Source organism: Hordeum vulgare, chromosome 4H (assembly GCF_904849725.1).
Source record: "Hordeum vulgare subsp. vulgare chromosome 4H, MorexV3_pseudomolecules_assembly, whole genome shotgun sequence".
Taxonomy (NCBI): domain Eukaryota; kingdom Viridiplantae; phylum Streptophyta; class Magnoliopsida; order Poales; family Poaceae; genus Hordeum; species Hordeum vulgare.
This window is the reverse complement of record NC_058521.1, coordinates 205,011,639-205,031,983: the sequence shown is the minus strand read 5'-3', so window position 1 is coordinate 205,031,983 and position 20,345 is coordinate 205,011,639. Positions and strand designations below refer to the sequence as shown.

Genomic DNA, 20,345 nt, shown 5'->3' with positions numbered 1-20,345 from the left:
AGATTTCTTATTTGTTGACCGTCCCAACCTTACATGTGAGACCATGATACCCCTTATGGGACGGGGCTTTGTTGATTACTTTGGTCGATGCTAGCAGAGATCCTGCATTACCAATGGCGAGACTCGCGTGGTCACTCTCGAGACGGGGTCGTGTCAAGCAGGGTGACCATGGGCTGTTTTCACAGACACCGAGCACATCATTGCATGCCCTCGTGGGTGGTATGATCTTGAGCAAGGCTCGTATGATGTAGATCATGAGGGATGTCACCAATGTGTGGACTCTTTACTTAGTGTCGTCAGGGGAAAGGCATTATTCGGGTGCTTACCTCGGGTATCACTACAAGAATCAGAATCTTTGCCATCCTTCATAACGGATGACAAAGAGGTGATCCACCGATGGCAAAGGTCTTTGCCGTCAGCCTCCTGTAGGCAATGTTCCTACGACTACTTTCAACGACATATCACCTTCTTTGCCGTCAGTCTTCCTGAAGCGGACGGCAAAGACCTTTGTCGTTAGTCTCTGGCTCCAAGCAAACAACACACATGCTTAGACGGCAGCTGACAGGCAACGCCTCTGTGAGGGCTAATGGAGGCTTTGCCGTCTGCCTCCCTCCCTCTCTGTGTCGTCTGCCTCCCTCCCTATTTGTGTCGTCTGCCTCCCTCCCTCTCTGTGCCGTCTGCCTCCCTCCCTCTCTGTGTCGTCTGCCTCCTGTCGGCTCTTTGTCGTGTGCCTCCCTCCCTTTATTTGTCGTCTGCTTCTATGGGTCAGCACATAGTTGGACTAGCATAGGAATCATCCCTTTGTCGTCAGCCCCCCTCCCGCTGTGTCGTCATCCTCCCAAGGCAGCGGACGGAAAAGAGACTATATGGGCCAGCTGCTGCTGCCCCAGGTTGCCCAGCTGGGTGCCACATGGCACCTTTGTCGTCTGCTCCCTAATGGCAAAGGATTTTGCCATCAGCTGGCAGACGGCAAAGAGCCCATATTGTCATAGTTTTTATTTATTTATTTCACAACACATATACATATACATAGCACATATAATTCATAGCATATATATAGGTCACAACACATATACATATACATAGCACATATAATTTGTAGCACATATATAGGTCACAACACATATACATATACATAGCACATATAATTCATAGCACACATATAGGTCACAACACATATTCATAGAACAAAGTTTCATCCATATATATACATATACATATAGTTCCACATATACTGTTCATCCATATATACATATACATATAATTCCACCACTACAAGGAAAAGGGCTATGGATAATATAGACACTAATGGCGCACCAGACAAGTGGTGCGCCACTACTATATAGCAGTGGTGCATCATGTGTAGGTGCGCCATTAGCGTGATGGACACTAATGACGCACCACACACGGTATGCCACTACTAACAAACTTTTTTTCCAAAAGTCCTAATGGCGCACTGGGGCAAAGTGCGCCATTACTAGTTTAAATAGTAATGGCGCACCACTCACCCAGTGCACCACTACTATAAATTTTTCTTTTTGCAAAACTATTAATGGCGCACCACTAGCTGATGCGCCATTAGTAACCAGGGTTACTAATGGCGTATTTGTAGGCGGTGCGCTTTTGCAAAAAAAAAAAAGTATCTCTCTGCTCCTATCGCGACTTCGAACCAGCAGGAAGAGGCAGGACGGAGGGAGTTCCACCGCGATCGCGAACCAGCAGGTGAGCCGGCGGCCATGGCACGCCCAGATCCGCCCTCCTTTGGCCGTCGTCGTCGATCTCCTCTGCGCCTACCGCCGGATCCACCTCAGGCAGTCTTCATCTCCACTACCACTCATCTGGCACCCGCCGCCATGTCTGCTGTTTGGCCGCTCCCCTCCCTCCCTCCTTCCCTTCCTGACGCGGTTTCCTCCCTCTTCCCCTTGTGCGTGCAGGTGCACCACCTAGGAGACCATGGCTCCATTTGCTTCTTCTGCTGTCCCGGTTCTCCAACCCTAGTGCCTGCCGACGCCATGGAAGTGGAGGTATCTCTCTACCTCTCCTAATGCTCTGCCCTGGGTGTTGTGCACCTTCTCGACGAGGTCAGGCGCCGCCCGCATCCGCCCCCATAGCGACACGCCGTCCGACAACGGCATGCTCTCTTGGCCCCATCTCTCTCTCTCCCTCTCCGCCCTTTGTTGGTTCGTCCGTTTTGATTTCATTTGGTAGGCTGGTGATGTTGTTCTTTCGTTTCGGCTCGATTTAATTTGTGAGGCGCGGAGTTGCAAGACGTGTGGTTCTGCATCCTCCCCTCCCCTGTTCAGCAGCAGATAGCGCCCCATCCCCATCACACTTTGGTTAATCTACCTGCTCACTGTAAAATCATCTTCTTTAGTCACAAAATGCTGCAAATTCTTGGTGCCAAACTAATGAATGATCGCTACCATTACTGTATGATGGATGGATCCATTTTTTGTGCCCACACTTGTTCTTCTATTACACCAGCAGACTAGTACGTAGATAGTAGTACTGCCACTGAATGATTGATGGATCAATACGTGTTATGCTCTGCCCCTGGTGCAAAAATAATCCTCAGTTGGTTTGTTACTCACGACTGCCTGCCGGAGTGACCAACTGACTATTGCTATGATGCACCAGAGTTTGCGATGGAACGGGCGCTTCCCGAGGTATCCTCCTATGCCGTGTGACAACAGTGAATGACGACATCGGCTACAGAACCCCGGTGTTGAGCTCCTCTCCTTGCTCCATTCTTCGCCTCCGGTTGCTCTGAGCCGTGGATATCTACCTAGTCCATGTTATGTCATGCTAGGGTTGTTCACCTCCTATGTGCAAGAATTGTTGTTGTCCCGTGTTCTATTTCCTTGCTGGACATGTGGTTACGGTTTATTATGTGCTGCTTGCTTGTCAAGTAAATGATCTGGGGGTAGCTATATATAGACATGTTTGTTGCTTTCAGATGGTCTTGTGGTTAATTAGGATTCTACTCCTCAATTGATGATCCGTTATTGATATGATCCCTACTTCAGTTAGTGCTCTAAGTGGTTAACTAAACTTCTAAGTTTCAGCTACTAAAATCATGTCGAACTGAATAGTCCTGCTGCACTACTTGCCGCAACACTTATGCTTTTTTTTGGTATTAAGATATGATTGGTTGGTACATTTGATAAGATTTCTGGGCCAAAAAAAACTGCCCAAACGTACTTGAAGCTACACTTCTGGTTATAATATTCTTGTACCATGTTTTGTTTCCTTCCTGGACATGGTATGGTCTAAGTGTGTAAATGGTGTGGTTCCTATAGACCTGCTGCTGTTTGATGCTCTTGTAGTTAGGATTCTACTCCTCGAAGTGATGCTTTTGTATTGGTCCCTAATTTAGTTAGTGGTCTAAGTGGTTAACATAACTGCTAACCTTCAGCTACTAAAACCCACTCCCAAATTAAATTTATTCCCCTGGTTAGTGCTCCCGTTCTTGGTAGGCTAAACTGGATGCAGAAAATGTGTTAGCTTTATATGGCGAAAGGTTGTGCATTAATCATTTCGTGCACATGGAAGATTTTGTTGTCCATGATTAGGGATGGAACTCATATGTCCTCTGCAATATATTTTTTAGCAGAATGAATGATGCTGATACGTGACTATATTTTTTAGCAGATGAGAGAGACCATTTGGTTTGAGGTGACTATTTTTGGCAAGGGAAGCAATGTCACAAGGTCTCTTTCCTTGTTTTTTTGTTTCTTTTTATAAACTGTTTCAGATCAGCTATGTTTCTTTGTTTCTAATCTGTGTGCGTGTATGTGCTGTTACTTCTCAGGGAAACCATAGTAGTCCGGTGGTGGCTGAGTTGTAACCATAGTAGTTATAAGGACTACCTGTTGATGCTTCTTTTTAAGAAATGTTATGTTCCATGAATAAATTGAGTTGCTGCTCTCTAGCCTGTGATTGCTATTTCTTCTTTTGGACATATAGTTTTTCCTTCTTTTGAGAATCAGATTTGGACAGATTGTTTGTGCTGTCAAATGTACTCCCTCCCTAAAGAAATATAAGAACGTCGAGATCACTGCTTTAGTGATCTAAAAGCTCTTATATTTCATTACAGAGGGAGTACCTTGTACCTATTAACTCGCTACTGGGTATATGAAGTATCTATGGAGTTGATTTATGTGCTGCTACTGACCTTAGCTTTAAGGATTACCTGGTTCTACTTTTTGGAAATTGGAATGTTTCCTGAATGAATGATGCTGATGCTTTCTAGCATGTGATTACTGTATATTTATTGGACAGATTGCCTTTCGTTATTTCGAGAATCAGATTTTGGATGGATTGAGGTCCTGTATGAGGCTAGCTGAACTTTGGTTCCAATATAATTCATATCGTAATTGGTCCTGCTGCATGATTTGTGTGTGTGGTTCCTGATGGTCATGTACTAGTAGCTAATTATGGTTGTTGTGTTGCTACAGAATGAATGGGATTTCAGTTTGTATCTGAATTGATGGTCACGTACTAGTTAACTCAGCTTGTGGCTAGTTCCTATTCTGTAGTTACTTGGCTAAATGTCCGAGCTTTGCATAAGTTGAAGCTATTAATCACTGTGTACTTTTAGCTTTAGATGAACCGTGGAAGCTGTCCCCGTTTCTTTCAAAAATAACTTGGTGTGGTAAATTCTTATTTTTCGAGGGAAACAAGGTCACATTAGTGGTTGGCTGTCATAATATAGTCACTGACTACAAAAGATTCAGTCTTGTGTTATAAATATATCTGAGTATGGTCACAGATTTCGCAAGATGATTGTATACGTTCCTAAATTTTCTTTCTCTTTGATAGTATGCATACACTAGTAGTATTGCTACTTTATGATGGATGGATCCATACGTGCTGTGCTGTGATGCAAATTTTTTCCTTAGTTCCATTTACTTACTAGTAAAAGCACACATTATTGATTAATCAAAATCTCACCTTCCCTGTGGTGTGGCAGAGCAGGGGATGTCCCTCTCGGAGCGGAGCAGTATGCCCACCGCTCCGGTACCTTTTTGTGCTATGACGAGTGTGTCACTGCTGTCGGCATCAAGGTGACGAGTGCAGTATTTCGCTGGGTTTTAATTTTTCCCTGGATAGCAGAACTAGTCATGAGTCTAGCATGTATCTTCTTACCAAAGGCTTTCTTTCTTTAGTCTGCACGTACAAGAGTTGAGTGGTCATAAGAGATTGTAGATTAGTCTGGCTGCTTGTTCAGAACATGTAAACTTCCTTCTTCAACACAATAGTCTCTATGTTTGTTAGTGCATCTCCCGGCCGTAGTGGACTGACACGTGCGTATATTTTTTGGCAGATGAGAGAGATTATTTGGTTTGAGGTGACCTCCCAGGAAGCAAAAAGGGCGTGGCAAGGGAAGGAATGTTACAAGGTCTGTTTCCTTGTTATTTTGTTTCCCTTTATAAACCGTTTCAGATCAGCTATGTTTCTTTGTTTTCTAATCTGTGTGCGTGTATGTGCTGTTACTTCTCAGGGAAACCATAGTAGTCCGGTGGTGGCTGAGTTGTAACCATAGTAGTTATAAGGATTACCTGCTGATGCTTCTTTTTTGGAAATGTTCTGTTCCATGAATGAATTGTGCTGCTGCTCTCTAGCCTATGATTATTGTTTTTCTTTCCGATAGATTGCCTTTTCTTCTTTCAAGAATCAGATTTGGACAGATTGTTTCTGCTTTCAAATGTACCTATTAATTTGCTACTGGGTATACGAAGTATCTACTCAAGTTGATTTATGTGTTGCTTGTAGCTTTAAGGATTACATGCTGCTATTTTTTTGATAGTATATATACACTAGTAGTACCACTGTATGATGGATATGGATTCATATGTGATGCAAAAAAAAATCCTCAGTTTCGTTTATTTACTAGTAAAATCACACAATTTTGATTTATAAAAATCTCTCCTCTTGGTTGAGTCCGTAATTTATGATATTTTGATCGATTAATCACCTCACCTTCCTGTGGTGTGGCAGAGAAACGGATGGCCCCTCTCGGAGCAGAGCAGAGCAGTATGCCCACCACTCCAGCACCTTTTTCTGCTACGAGAAGTCCTTCACCGCTGTCGGCATCAAGGTGACAAGTGCATTACTTTACTAGGTCTAATTTTTCCCCTTGATAGCAGAACTAGTCATGACCGCAACATGTATCTTCTTCCCAAAGGCTTTCATTCTTTAGTTTGCGCGTAAACTTGCTATGTTGTTCTGAACACGTAAACTTGCTATGTTGTTCAATTCTGAAATCTGGTGCTCTCTTAATTTATACCATTTCTGATCTGATCTCTGGAGCAAGTATATATAATGGCGTAGATAAAGTTGGCTATTTAATAGCCATCAAATTTGTGACAAGAAAACTGAAATTTTCTTCCTTCACACAAGAGAGGAGAGGAGTGGTCAGGTCCTTCCGACGTTTCTTGTTTGACACATTCATTAAGCTAGCTCGCTGTTGACGTGCTTGTTAATAACTAGAATAGTAACTTGTTTGGCTGTCTGCTCTCATTGTTGCCACTTGCCAAACTGAAAACTTTTAAAACTAGGTGTACTGTTGTCATGTTGAGTAGCTTTGTTTTTGCAATCTGGCTCGAGCAAGCAGTGCGCCGATGAAGAAAAGATTGCAGTGCCATATATTAATGCCCCAATTACTTTTATCTTCAAGCCATTCTCTTCTTTATATTTCTTTAAAAGTACGTGCGAGTTTAATTGCTCTGCTTCTACAGTTGAATGCTCCTGCTTGATTGAGATTTATAGCTCTTAATAATGTTTGTTGAATCACATTGCTCCTAAGATTTATTTTATTCTCCTCTCTATGCAGCTGCCCCTGGTTCGATTCCTCCCAAGAGCGGATCTGCGCCAAAGGGCAACTTTTCTTGCTCACGCGGATAACGGCCACTGGCTGCTCCACAACAACGACAAGCACGACGGCCTTGATTACCTTACCTAGATTATTTCCCTTTTTGTGGTGTCAACGATCTCTTCATGTTTACCGCTGTATCAAATACTATACTGTAACTCGCAAGTTACCTACAGCCAGCCATTCTTCTTTTTTCTGTAGCAAATGGACTAGTATGCATACAATTTTATCTGCTTCATGATTCAAGTGGAGGACAAGTTCCTCAGCTTCTCAACAATTTTGAGTAGTTTTTGTTACTTACAAACTCACAGTTCGAGACTGGGTATTTTTTTATGTCTTTTCTAATTGTGTCGTCAGGCGAATCCGCTGTATTGCCAAGACTTTGTCTGTATCATCATTTGCTTCCTCCGCCGTGTTTGCATCGCCTTTGAGCTGAACCAAGTCACTTGCTCTACGTACAAGTGAGAACCATTTCCCCTCTCGGTCAACCCAAACCATGTTTCTAGTAGAACTGTTTCGAAATATAGACCACAGCTTGTGCTGAAGTACTCTGGAATAGGTCCCGACCTGGAGTTTTAGCAGTACTCTGGAATAGGTCCCGACCTGGAGTTTTAGCAGTACCCTAAGAGTAGAAATGTAGAGTAACCAAAAAACCTAATATTCATACTAGTGGCGTACAACTCAGCACTTTAGTGGCGCACTGCAAAAAGCACACTAGTGACGCATCGTTAACTAGTGCGTCATTAGTAAGCCAGAGCACATGGGTAATTATGGCCTCCTGGGAGGCATACTAATGACGCACCATGGGCTATACTAATGGCGCACTGCCTGGTGCATCATTAGTAAAAACTTCTAATGGAGTGATGCTAGTGGCGCACCTGTAGTGCGCCATTAGTAGCCAAAACAGGAGCGTCACTAGGAGGCCTTTTCCTAGTAGTGCACATTGTTCATCAACTCAAATGAAAACTAGAACTAAAGCACATCATCAATGTCAGCTTCCATGCATGTAGTACATTCAATCTGCAAAATGGGAATAAGAAAGTCATAAGAAGAACAGCAACATATATATGACAAATAAGCTAAATTGAAGAAGAAATAGAAGAAGCAAGAAGAGAAGAAGAAGGAGAAGAAAAACAAGAAGAAGGAGAACGAGGAGGAGGAGGAGAAGGAGAAGGAGAAGGAGGAGGAGAAGAAGAAGAAAAGAAGAAGAGAAGAAGTAGGAGAAGAAGAAGGAGAAGAAGGAGGAGAGAAGAAGAAGGAGAAGAAGAAGTAGAAGAAGGAGGCCTCCTTCTCCTTCTTCTCATCCTTCTCCTTCTTCTCTTCTTCTCTTCTTCTCATCCCCCTTCTTCTTCTTCTCCTTATCCTTCTCTTCTTCTTCTCTTCTTCTTCTTCTTCCTTCTTTTAATTTCTCATCTTCTCCTCTTCTTGAAGCTAAATTAGCTAACTATGTCTTTTTGGAGCTAAATGGGCTAATTTTGTCATTTTAGAGAAAACAAGCTAAGTATATAATATTCATGAGCTAACCAATGTTCTTATGACATTTTGAGCTTATTATGTCTTTTTGGAGCTAAATTAGTCATTTTAATTAGCTAACCAAGGTTCTTATGATGTTTTTACCTAACTAAGCTAATTATGTCATTTTGGAGGATAATTAGCTAAGTATGTCTTTGTTGGGGAAAATAAGCAAAATTGAAGAAGAAAGAGAAGAGGCAAGAAGAGAAGAAAGAGAAGAAAAAGAAGAATAAGGAGGAGGAGGAGAAGGAGAAGGAGAAGAAGAAGAAAAGAATAAGACAAGAAGAAGGAGAAGGAGAAGAAGAAGAAAAGAATAAGACAAGAAGAAGGAGAAGGAGGAGAAAAAGGAGGACAAAAAGGAGGAGAGAAGAATAAGAGAAGAAGAAGGAGGCCTCCTTCTCCTTCTCCTCCTCCTTCCGCTTCTTCTCTTCTTCTTCTCCTCCTTCTTCTTCTTCACCATATCCTTCTCTTCTTCTTCTTCTTCCTTCTTTTCATTTCTCCTCTTCTTGGAGCTAAATTAGCTAAGTATGTCTTTTTGGAGCTAAATGAGCTAATTATGTCATTTTAGAGGAAAACAAGCTAAGTATATAATATTAATGAGCTCACCAAGATTCTTATGCCATTTTGAGCTTATTATGTCTTTTTGGAGCTTAATTAGTCATTTTAATGAGCAAACCAAGGTTCTTATGATGTTTTTACCTAACTAAGCTAATTATGTCATTTTGTAGGATAATTAGCTAAGTATGTCTTTGTTGAGGAAAATAAGCTAAATTAAACATGAAAGAGAAGAAGCAAGAAGAGAAGAAGGAGAAGAAAAAGAAGAAGAAGGAGGTGGAAGAGGAGGAGAAGGAGAAGGAGGAGGAGTAGAAGAAGATAAGAAGAATAAAAGAAGAAGAGAAGAAGAAGAGAAGAAGAACGAGAAGAAGGAGAAGAACGAGGAGAGAAGAAGAAGGAGAAGAAGGAGGGATCCTTCTCCTTCTTCTCCTCCTTATCCTTCTTATATTCTTCTTCTCTTCTTCTTCTCATCCTCCTCCTCCTTCTTCTCCTTCTCCTTCTCCTAATCTTCTCTTATTCTTCTTCTTCCTTCTTTTCATTTCTCCTCTTCTCCTCTTCTTGGAGCTAAATTAGCTAACTATGTCTTTTTGCAGTAAAATGGGCTAATTATATCATTTTAGAGGAAAACAAGCTAAGTATGTAATATTAATGAGCTAACCAAGGTTCTTATGCCATTTTGAGCTTATTATGTCTTTTTGGAGCTTAATTAGTCATTTTAATGAGCTAACCAAGGTTATTATGACGTTTTTACCTAACTAAGCTAATTATGTCATTCTGGAGGATAATTAGCTAAGTATGTCTTTGTTGGGGAAAATAAGCTAAACTGAAGAAGAAAGAGAAGAAGCAAGAAGAGAAGAAGGACAAGAAAAAGAAGAAGAAGGAGGAGGAGGAGGAGGAGAAGGAGAAGGAGGTGGCGAAGAAGAAGAAAATACGAAGAGAAGAAGAAGGAGAAGAAGAAGGAGAAGAAGGAGGAGAGAAGAAGAAGGAGAACAAGGAGGGCTCCTTATCCTTCTTCTCCTCCTTCTCCTTATTCTCTTCTTCTTCTTCTCCTCCTTCTTCTTCTTCTCCTTATCCTTCTCTTCTTCTTCTCTTCTTCTTCTTCTTATTTCTTGTTTTTATTTCTCCTCTTCTCCTCTTCTTGGAGCTAAATTAGCTAAGTATGTCTTTTTCGAGCTAAATGGGCTAATTATGTCATTTTAGAGGATAACAAGCTAAGTATATAATATTCATGAGCTAACCAAGGTTCTTATGCCATTTTGAGCTTATTATGTCTTTTTGGAGCTTAATTAGTCATTTTAACGAGCTAACTAAGGTTCTTATGATGTTTTTACCTAACTAAGCTAATTATATCATTTTGGAGGATAATTAGCTAAGTATGTCTTTGTTGGGGAAAATAAGCTACGTAGAAGAAGAAAGATAAGAAGCAAGAACAATAGAAGAAGGAGAAGAAAAAGAAGAAGAAGGAGAGAAGAAGAAAAAGAAGAAGAGAAGAAGGAGGAGAGAAGAAGAAGAAGGAGAAGAAGGAGGGCTCCATCTCCTTCATCTCCTCCTTGTCCTTCTTCTTCTCTTCTTCTTCTCTTCTTCTTCCTCTTCCTTCTTTTCATTTTTCCTATTTCAATTGAGCTTATTATGTCATTTTGGAGCTAAATTAGCTAAGTTATGAAACTAGTGGTTTCACTAACCATTTGGGAGCTAAATTAGCTAAGTTATGAAACTAGTGGTTTACTAACCATTTTTTCTAGTAGAAATGAAGGAGGTGCTTATTATGTCATTTTGGAGAAAACTTACCACAATGGTCATCAAGGAGGAGAAACACCAGGGTTGCTCGCGGCGGCTTCGTTTGGAGACGGTTGCCCTGGAGAAGGTTCATGCGATGCCGCTTGGTAGTTATTATGTAGAAAAGATATTTTGCAATGTCTCAGTTAGCATGGTGACACTCAATTGTTAATACTAGTTTATAATGACCATTGAAATGAAACTCACCGTGCCAATCGCAGAGAAGACGGTCATCGGCGGAGGGGCTTGACTGGTCTTCTCGCACATAGACTGCACATTCGGTTCTTAAGAGTTAGTCGTATTAGTTAGTAATGAAACAAACATTACACACATGATTTGGCTAATGTAAAAAAGAAACATACCACAATAAGCTCGTACATGGACAGGTGAGCCGCCTCATTCCGAGCCCTCTCCTCCTCAATCAACCGAGCCGTGGTCCGGCCCCTCTCCTCATGAGCAGCCTGAAGAGCAGTCTGGCTTGCCAATCTCTCTTTCTCAAGGGAAGCCTGGTTTTCCGCTCTCTCTTTCTGAAGAGCAACCTGCAACACCATTCCTCGTTACCACAGTAATGATCGATGGCCACACACACATTGAAATGGATGAAAGTTTTCTGAGTCCGTACAACTAACCTCGATGGCAAGATCGACTCGCCGTGGGCGAGGCGTTATCTCAGGACATGAGCTCGACTGGCGCACCTTGATCTCCGGGAGAGTGATTGGACAACGTATTATCCCATATCCAATGGCTATGGAGCCATGGGGCCTCCCGCCACCAAATATCATCACCAGCTCTGGATCCAAAGGTTCCTGGCTCGGGTTAAAGTCCTCCCCTTTCCAAGCCTTTCCCGTGTCCGTGTATTCCACGAGCTTGTAGTGGGATGAGATGTTGGTGAAATTATTTGGATCATCCATGTCAGACTCAGAGAATGCCTTCGCCTTCTTGTAGGAGGCGGTATGGGCCATGACTTAAAAGTCGTACAACTCTGGCATCTCTGTCTTATTGTGATGCGTCTAAAAGAGAGGAACAAAGTATTAGTAAGGGGCTCAAGCTAGCATGAATAATGAAGCAAACCACATACCCAGTTTCGTCCGAACTGAAGTAAGTTGGCGTTGCCTTGATGGTGTGGCACACCAACCATTTGGCTACGCCGATCCTTCGCATTGTCGTGGACGGCTCGCCAGTTGTCTGTGCACCACTCATCCACCAACGCCTTCCAACAATCCATCTTATCCACACAACATCTCGGGGGCACCTATAAGTTATTAGAAATAATATTGAGCGCTACGCCTATGAATCAAATCAAGAAAACTACGTACAAGGCCTTAAGAATAGGTAGTTACCTTCATGTACTGCTCCTTCTTCAGATGCTTTCTGCGACACTCCTTCTTATCCTTCTTAAGAACAAGCGTGGCGTAGTAGTATCGAATAGCCCGCGGCCGAGCCTCGTGGCCTAAGTTCTGTAATAATTGCCTACACTCGGCCTCGATAACCTTGGCCTCCTCCTCCTCATATCCCTTCTCACACCTATAGAAGGTCTGCAATCAAATAAGACAAACAGATTAGTACAATAATTAGATATATTCTTAATTTTACATTGTGTAAAAGGATAATTTACCCAAAAGCTGTTAACCACCATCTCGGCCCTCGTGTGGCACAAGACACCATCTATAATCTCCTCCGGTGGGGCCTGCGCAGCCTGGTAGTGCTCCAAGGTAAAACCTAGTGTGGGAACCTGACCCTCACTAGGAAACATGTCAAACCCCGGGAAATTTGTCCGGCAAAGCACAACAAGGATGATGTTCGGCTTGCGGACTCCACGAGGGTGTGTCCATCCCCTGCAGTATGATAAGGTCAATGCATTAGATATTTGAAGAAACTTGAAAGAAGAAGCTACAAAAAGAGTAAATGTACGTATCTATCCCCTTCAGGCTTAATCACCGGCCTCTGCTCGCGGGTAGCCGACACAACCGGGAGACGTGTACTACCACGCTTGTATACGGTGGCCCCGTCCACCTGCACGTCGCCCTCACTATCCGTAGACTCATCCCGGCCATCAAGAGAACAGCCACCCGGACCCTCGGTCCGATCCGGCCAGGCACCCCATCCGGACGTCTCCACGTAGGCCGAAGCCTGTGTGGCAGGAGTCTCCTGGGGTGTAGCGTCAGGAATCGGAGTCTCATGGGCCGAAGGCAACTCGACCCGAGGCTGATCCTGGACCGGTGTCTCATGGGCCGAATGCCTGTCCACCCGAGGCTCGTGGACCGGAGTCCCCGTAGCCTCCTCCGCAAACGGGTCCACCATAGTAGTCTTGTGCTCGAGTGAATGAGCTGGTGGTGGTGGCGAGGAGGGCGCAACAGTCTGCCTACCTCTTCCACGGCCACCACCTCTCCGTGTACCCTTCCCCTTCTTCCCTACCCGACCAGCACCTCTCCGAGGGGGCAATGCCGTCGATGAAGAAGCACCCGTGGGTGGTGTCTTCAGTCTGTATGCCAAGGCTCTACGTAGAGATAAGGGTGGAATGGAAGTACCACCCCTCGTGAGGGCCACCGAAGAAGAACCCGTCGAGCGATCTGGACCCGCGCCCACCATCTTTCAACACCTGCTGACCTACCATGATAAAGATTAAAAGAAATTAGTACAACATAAAAAAGTTCAATAACTAACATGAATAATAATATGTACATATATAATTTAAGTTGGGAATCTTACAAACTAATAATCATCATCAATAAATGCATCATCGTCATTACTATCACGCATGTCTTCATGAATGACGTACTCATCGGATTCAATGGCATAAAGTTGTGGAAGGCCTTTCTGTAATCGGTCAAGCATTGATAGGTCATCCGCATCAGTAACCTCTTCTAGTTCCAGCTCTGCTGGTTCCGGCTCAGGGGTGAAGTCGGATTCATTGTCGTTGTCTACTTCCATGTTCTGGGGTGAAGCACGGCGGTTCTTGAAACGTTTCTTGGAAAGACGTGTTTCTTGGAAGAATTCTCCATCATATGTGTCTCGGTTAATGTGAGCTTCATAATCTTGTTCATTTGGGGGAGGTGGTCAAACACGTAGCGGCACTTCATAAACAACATACCAACCTTCCAGTCTTATCAGTTTGCCATGCCCAGGGTAGATAGAAAACTTGGGTCGCCGGTTGAGACGTAATATAGACATCGGGAACATCTAATGGGTGTTTGGATTGATTTCGACTAGTCCTATATGTTCATGAGTCCTTCTAGTCTCCTTCGGCTGGAACCAATAACATTTGAAGACTACGACGTTCGGTGGGTTTTCACCATAGAATTGAAGTTCATAAATTTCTTCAACTCTTCCATAATACTCGATACCACCTTCGCCGATAGCAGAGACACAAAAATTTGTATATTTCCGGTCGGGCATAGATAGCTCTTTCCGAAAGGTACGAAAGAGATACCCTTTGATGTTGTAGTTCTCAAATGAACGGGCCTTATAGTCAAAACCATTAGCGGCTTGTCTCAATTTGGCGCCCATAGACTCTGAATTAGCCTACAAGTTTAATACGAAACGATTCTTGCATTAGCCGCAAGTTAGACCAAGACATGAAAAGGTCCATTATTGATAATTACCGTTTGTTTGAACCAAGAGATGAAACCGGGATAGCCGCCTCCATGCTTTAACAGAAGCTCATACTCTTCGACGGAATCATTTTGGATCACCGCTCCATCAAAGAATTTGGCGACATATCGGCTGTATGAAATATCCGGGAATAAGAGCAGTTCAAAGGAATCAGAAGTTACAGAAAAATGTGCCGAGAACTTACTCGATGTACGGCCGCACTTCTCTTAGGTTGTTGAAGATATACAACGAAATGTTCCGCCATTCTTCGACATCCAACGTTATTGGTTTCGAAGCACCGACTGGTGCGAGCTTCCCTTTGAATAGGCTGAGGTTGGATCCACCTTTTTTAGGGTCTGCATCATTGTACCGAGGCTTCGGATTATGAAAATGATGATTTTTGGCTTCGTAGTGTGTTGTCACAAAGTTTGCCACCTCTTCAGTAATGAATGCCTCAACCATCGATGCTTTAATTCTATGCTTATTTTTACATTTAGCTCGAAGTTTCTTTTGCATCCCCTCGGTTGCATAGCACCAACGATTTTGCATGGGCCCAACCAATCTTGCCTCGGTCGGTAGATGTAAAATCAAATGTTGCATTGGATTAAAGAAGCCCGACGGAAAGATCTTCTCAAACTTGCACAACAACTCCGGTGCAAACTCCTCCATGTCATCTACCACACCAGGAAACAATTCTTCCGCACAAAGAACATGGAAGAAATAGCTCAGCTCCCCCAGTACTAGCCATTCATCCTCGGGAACAAAGCAACATACCATCACCGGCATTATCCGCTCAAGCCATATGTGCCAATCATGACTCTTGAGACCAAATATGTTTAATTTTTCAAGACTCGCTCCCCTCTTTCGATTCGTTGCATACCCATCGGGGAACATAAAGTGCATTTTGACCCACAAGATAATTTCCCTCATAGTTGGCCTTCCAAGATTGAACCAGGCCTTTCGCTTCGACCACTTCTGCTTTCCTTTGCCTTCTCGCATGTTTTGTAATGGTTTGTGACATAGTGTCTCTTGATCGACTCTAGCCTTAGTATTATCATTTTTCTTCCCATCTATGTCGAATAATGTACCAAAAATAGCCTCTCCGATATTATTTTCTGTGTGCATTATGACGATATTGTATGGAAGAAGGAGGTCCTTGAAGTAAGGCAGATCCCACAAGCATGGCTTGTGAGTCCAGGTGTGTTTTGAATTATACCCTTGAAATACCCTGGACGCTCTGGATCAGGCTTGAGGGTGTTTAACTGATCCAGGATCTATTGGCTGTCAACGCAGGTGGTGCCAAGTTATTGACAACTTTACCTTTGGTAAAGTTCTTCTTGTCTTTTCTGAACTGATGGTCAGGATCCAGTAACTGTCTATGCAAGTCAAAGCAAGAATACTTCCGACCCTCCTGCAACCAATGAAACAAAAGAGTTGCCTTACATGTGGGGCATGGAAACCTTCCATGCAAACCCCATCCATAGAATAGCGCATACGCCGGCAAGTCATGCATAGAGTACATGTACCACAGATACATTTTGAAGTTTTCTTTTCTAGAGGCATCGTATGTATTGACCGCATTATCCCAAGATTCTTGCAATTCATCCTTAAGCGGCTGCATGTATGATACGTATCCGTCGTATCTATAATTTTTGATTGTTTCATGCCAATATTCTACAGCTTTCATATACTTTTGGCAATTTTTTATACTATTTTTGGGACTAACATATTGATCCAGTGCCCAGTGTCAGTTCTTGTTTGTTGCATGTTTTTTGTTTCGCGGGTTATCCATACCAAACAAAGTCCAAACGCAATAAAAAAACCTACGGTGATTTTTTTTGGAATATTTATGATTTTTGGGAAGAAGAATCTACGCGAAACGATGCCCGAGGAGGTCACAAGCCGAGGAGGCCCCCCCTTAGGCCGCGGCTGGCAGGCTTGTGACCAATCCCTAACGCGGTTGGGGCCCTTCTTTTGCTGCAAGAAAGATAATATCCGGAAGAAAATCGTGTTAAAATTTCAGCCCAATCGGAGTTACGAAATTTAAGAAACGGCGAAAGGCAGAATCTGTGAGCGCAGAAACAGAAGGACACCAAGAGAGAGATCCAATCTCGGAGGGGCTCTCGCCCCTCTGCCACCATGGAGACCATGGACCAGAGGGGAAACCCTTCTCCCATCTAGGGAGGAGGTCAAGGAAGAAGAAGAAGAAGGAGGGCTCTCTCTCCATCTCTCCCGGCGGCGCCGGAACACCGCCCGGGACATCATCGTGTGACGGCGATCTACACCAACACCTCCATCACCTTCCCCCATCTATATTCAGCGGTCCACTCTCCCACAACCCGCTGTGCCCTCAACTTGAACATGGTGCTTTATGCTTCATATTATTATCCAACGATGTGTTGCCATCCTATGATGTCTGATTAGATTTTCGTTGTCCTATCGGTGATTGATGAATTGCTATGATTGGTTTAATTTTCTTGTGGTTATGTTGTTGTCCTTTGGTGCCCATCATATGAGGCTTGCGTGGATCACACCATAGGGTTAGTAGTATGTTAATAGGACTATGTATTGGAGGGCAAGGGTGACAAAAGCTCCAGCCTAGCATATAAATTGATGCATACGGGATTGAAGGGGGACCAATATATCTTATTCCAATGGTTGGGTTTTACCTTAATGAACGTTAGTAGTTGCAGATGCTTGCTAATAGTTCCAATCATAAGTGCATAGAATTCCAAGTAAGGGATGACATGCTAGCAGTGGCCTCTCCCACATAAAACTTGCTATCGGTCTAGTAACGTCGTGAATTGCTTAGGGACAATTCCGCAACTCCTACCACCACTTTTCCACACTCATTAAACTAACGTAATTGTTTCTTCATCGAAACAGCCCCTAGTTTTTATTTACGTGTTCTTTCTTTTCTTGCAAACCTCTCCTATCACTCCTACAGAGTACTTCTAGTTTCATACTTGTTCTAGGTAAAGCGAATGTAAAGTGTGCGTAGAGTTGTATGGGTGGTCGATAGAACTTGAGGGAATATTTTTCCTACCTTTAGCTCCTCGTTGGGTTCGACACTCTTACTTATCGAGAAAGGCTACAATTGATCCCCTATTCTTGTGGGTTATCAAGACCTTTTTCTGGCGCCGTTGCCGGGGAGCAATAGCGTGGGGTGAATATTCTCGTGTGTGCTTGTTTGATTTATCACTAAGTAGATTTATTTGCTGTTCTAAGTTGTTCTCTATATTTAGTTATGGATATGGAACACGAAATACCAAAAAAAATAGGTGTACTTGCTACTCATGGAGATGGGGAACCTCCTAAAACCCTCGATGCTCGTTATGTGAAAATATTATGCACTTCTTTAATAATCCTGAGAAAACCCCATTGAATTATATGATGGGATACACGTTGGATCAACGTGAATACTTTAGGGATTAGCGCTTGACTCAAAAAGGGAAACTATTATGGGATCAAATTCATATGTTGAAATGGTATGCTTGGGAGCTATGCTCGAGATATGATATTACTTGTTGCTTTAGTATGAAGGCTCAACACCTTCCCTTTTCTTATAAATTTAATGCTAATGAAACCTTGGGTTCTTATGCTAATGGTATATATGATTACTATGATGTGGAACAAATAGAAGGGTTTGTTGCTTTTATGGGTGCTTATGAAATTGAAGCTCTGTTTAGAAGGTGTGATGATAATCATGATGCTGCTTACCGATCTGAAAATTTGGTTATGCTTTGTTATTGCTATACTAATTATGAATATAATTCCCATATTGATCGATTTATGGAGAAATTCTACGCCCAAGAAGAGACTAATATTTTGCAGGAAACTATTTAAGAAGAAAATGTAGAAACTGTGAGCTCATTAGATGAAAACGATGACGAGGAGAGCGAAGAACAAAAGGAGGAAGAGCGGACTAGCTACCCGTGCCCACCTTCTAATGAGAGTAACTCTTCAACTCATACATTGTTTAATTTCCCTTCGTTCTTACCGAAGGATGAATGCTATGTTGATTGCTATGATCCCTAGGATTCGTTTGAAATATCCCTTTTTGATGAACTTGATGCTTGCAATGTTTGTGGCCAGAATGCCAATATGAATGGTGCTTATGAAGATGAACTTGCTATAGTTCCTTATGTTAAACATGAAATTTTTGCTATCGCATCCACTGATGATAGTCCTATTATCTTTTTGAACTCTGCCAACTACACTATTCGGAGAAGTTTGCTCTTATTAGGGATTACATAGATAGGTTGCCTTCTACTATTAAACATGATGATTTTGATGAATATAGTATGCATGTGCTTGATGCTCCTACTTGCAATTATTATGAGAGAGGAACTACATCTCCACCTCTCTATGTTTCCAATACGATAAAGTTGCAAGAAACTACTTATGCTATGTATTGGCCTTTACTTGATGTGCATGAATTGTTCTTTTATGACATGCCAAAGCATAGGAAGAGAGTTAGACTTTGTCATTGCATGATATATGTTACCTTGTGCTCACTACTAAATTACAAATCATTGTTAATTAAAATTGGCTTTGATATACCTTGGGATCCGGGTGGATCCATTACTTGAGCACTTTATGCCTAGCTTAATGGCTTTAAAGAAAGCGTTGCCTGGGAGACAACCCGGAAGTTTTAGAGAGTAAATTATTTATGTTGAGTGCTTTTATATAGTTTAAAAACGAAAAAAATATAGAGGGGAACTTAAAACTTTTTCAAAAAGAGAAGTGATTGAAAGGTGATGCATTGCGGAAGTGAGGGTCGACCTTGAACACTTGTGTTCATGCTCATGGAAACAATGTAGAATTTTTCATGGAAGTTTCTCACAAAAATAATTATCCCCTTGTAAAATTCCATTGTATTATAAAAATAATGTGCCAAGTAAAGCCTTTATGATTAGTTTGGGTGATAGTTGTTTGATCATGCTGAAAAAGACATAAAATTTGTGATCACGAAATTATTTTTAATTCCTATCCAGAAAGAGCTTTTGAGTTAATACTTTTTGATGCTGATTGATATGCAAATTTTCCTAATTTTCATAATTGTTCAGAATTTTTGGAGTATCATAAGTATGGTATAAGTTCAGATTACTACAGACTGTTCTGTTTTTGACATATTCTGTTTTCTATGCATTGTTCTCTTATTTTGATGAATCTATGGGTAGTATCGGGGGGTATGAACCATGGTGAAGTTGGATTATAGTAGATATAATGCTAATATGAATTTGTAATGAGTTAACAACAGTACTTAAAGTGGTGATTTACTTTATTATACTAACGGATCTCACGAAGGTTTTGTTGAGTTTTGTGTGATTGTAGTTTTCAAGTTTTGGGTGAGACCACGATGAATGAAAGAATAAGGAGAGGCAAGAGCCTAAGCTTGGGGATGCCCAAGGCACCCCAAGGTAATATTCAAGGAAGACTCAAGCGTCTAAGCTTGGGGATGCCCCAGAAGGCATCCCGTCTTTCGTCTACAATCTATCGGTAATTTTACTCGGAGCTATACTTTTATTCGTCACATGGTATGTGCAAATGCTTGCAGCGTCGTTTGTGTTTATTTTTCCTATTTCTTTTATGCACCATGCTGGTATGAGATAGTCCTTGGTTGATTTATAGAATGCTCTTTGCACTTCACTTATATCTTTTGAGTATGGCTTTATAGAATGCTTCATGTGCTTCACTTATATCATTTGAAGTTTGGATTGCCTGTTTCCCTACACATAGAAAACCTCCATTTGTAGAATGCTCTTTTGCTTCACTTATATTTGTTAGAGCGGGGCATATATTTTCTAGAAAGAATTAAACTCTCATGCTTCACTTATACCTATTTAGAGAGTTAACAGTAGTTGGTCATTCAGATGGTTAGTCATAAAATCCTACATAAAACTTGTAGATCACTGAATATGATATGTTTGATTCCTTGCAATAGTTTTGCGACATGAAGATGTGATATTAGAGTCATGCTAGTGAGTAATTATGTATTCGTAGAAATACTTGTGTTAAGGTTTGTGATTCCCTT

At 42.1% G+C, this 20,345-nt stretch overlaps 1 protein-coding gene across 5 annotated transcripts; it reads left to right on the top strand.

Annotated features, from left to right (window-relative positions):
- The first annotated feature begins 1,628 nt into the window (after window positions 1-1,628).
- On the top strand, window positions 1,629-7,151 carry LOC123448390. Of its 5 annotated transcripts, none has more exons than XM_045125245.1 (7): window positions 1,629-1,811; window positions 1,935-2,024; window positions 3,652-3,710; window positions 4,973-5,066; window positions 5,327-5,401; window positions 6,001-6,124; window positions 6,836-7,151. In XM_045125245.1, exons 1-7 carry the CDS (start codon window positions 1,737-1,739, stop codon window positions 6,904-6,906), a joined length of 588 nt encoding a protein of 195 aa, XP_044981180.1. In that variant the 5' UTR covers window positions 1,629-1,736; the 3' UTR covers window positions 6,907-7,151. The 5 variants fall into 5 exon arrangements, with proteins under 5 accessions (XP_044981180.1, XP_044981179.1, XP_044981183.1 ...); XM_045125244.1 differs by having other exon boundaries at window positions 1,630-1,811; window positions 3,649-3,710; XM_045125248.1 differs by having other exon boundaries at window positions 1,635-1,811; window positions 6,001-6,100.
- Window positions 7,152-20,345: the final 13,194 nt, after the last annotated feature.

Excerpts from the sequence above, each read along its gene's own strand:
- LOC123448390 (XM_045125244.1), top strand. The coding sequence starts at position 1,737 with ATGGCACGCCCAGATCCGCCCTCCTTTGGCCGTCGTCGTCGATCTCCT. Across the intron at positions 1,812-1,934 it reads TACCGCCGGATCCACCTCAG|GTGCACCACCTAGGAGACCA; the intron begins GCAGTCTTCATC and ends TTGTGCGTGCAG. Across the intron at positions 3,711-4,972 it reads AAGGGAAGCAATGTCACAAG|AGCAGGGGATGTCCCTCTCG; the intron begins GTCTCTTTCCTT and ends GTGGTGTGGCAG.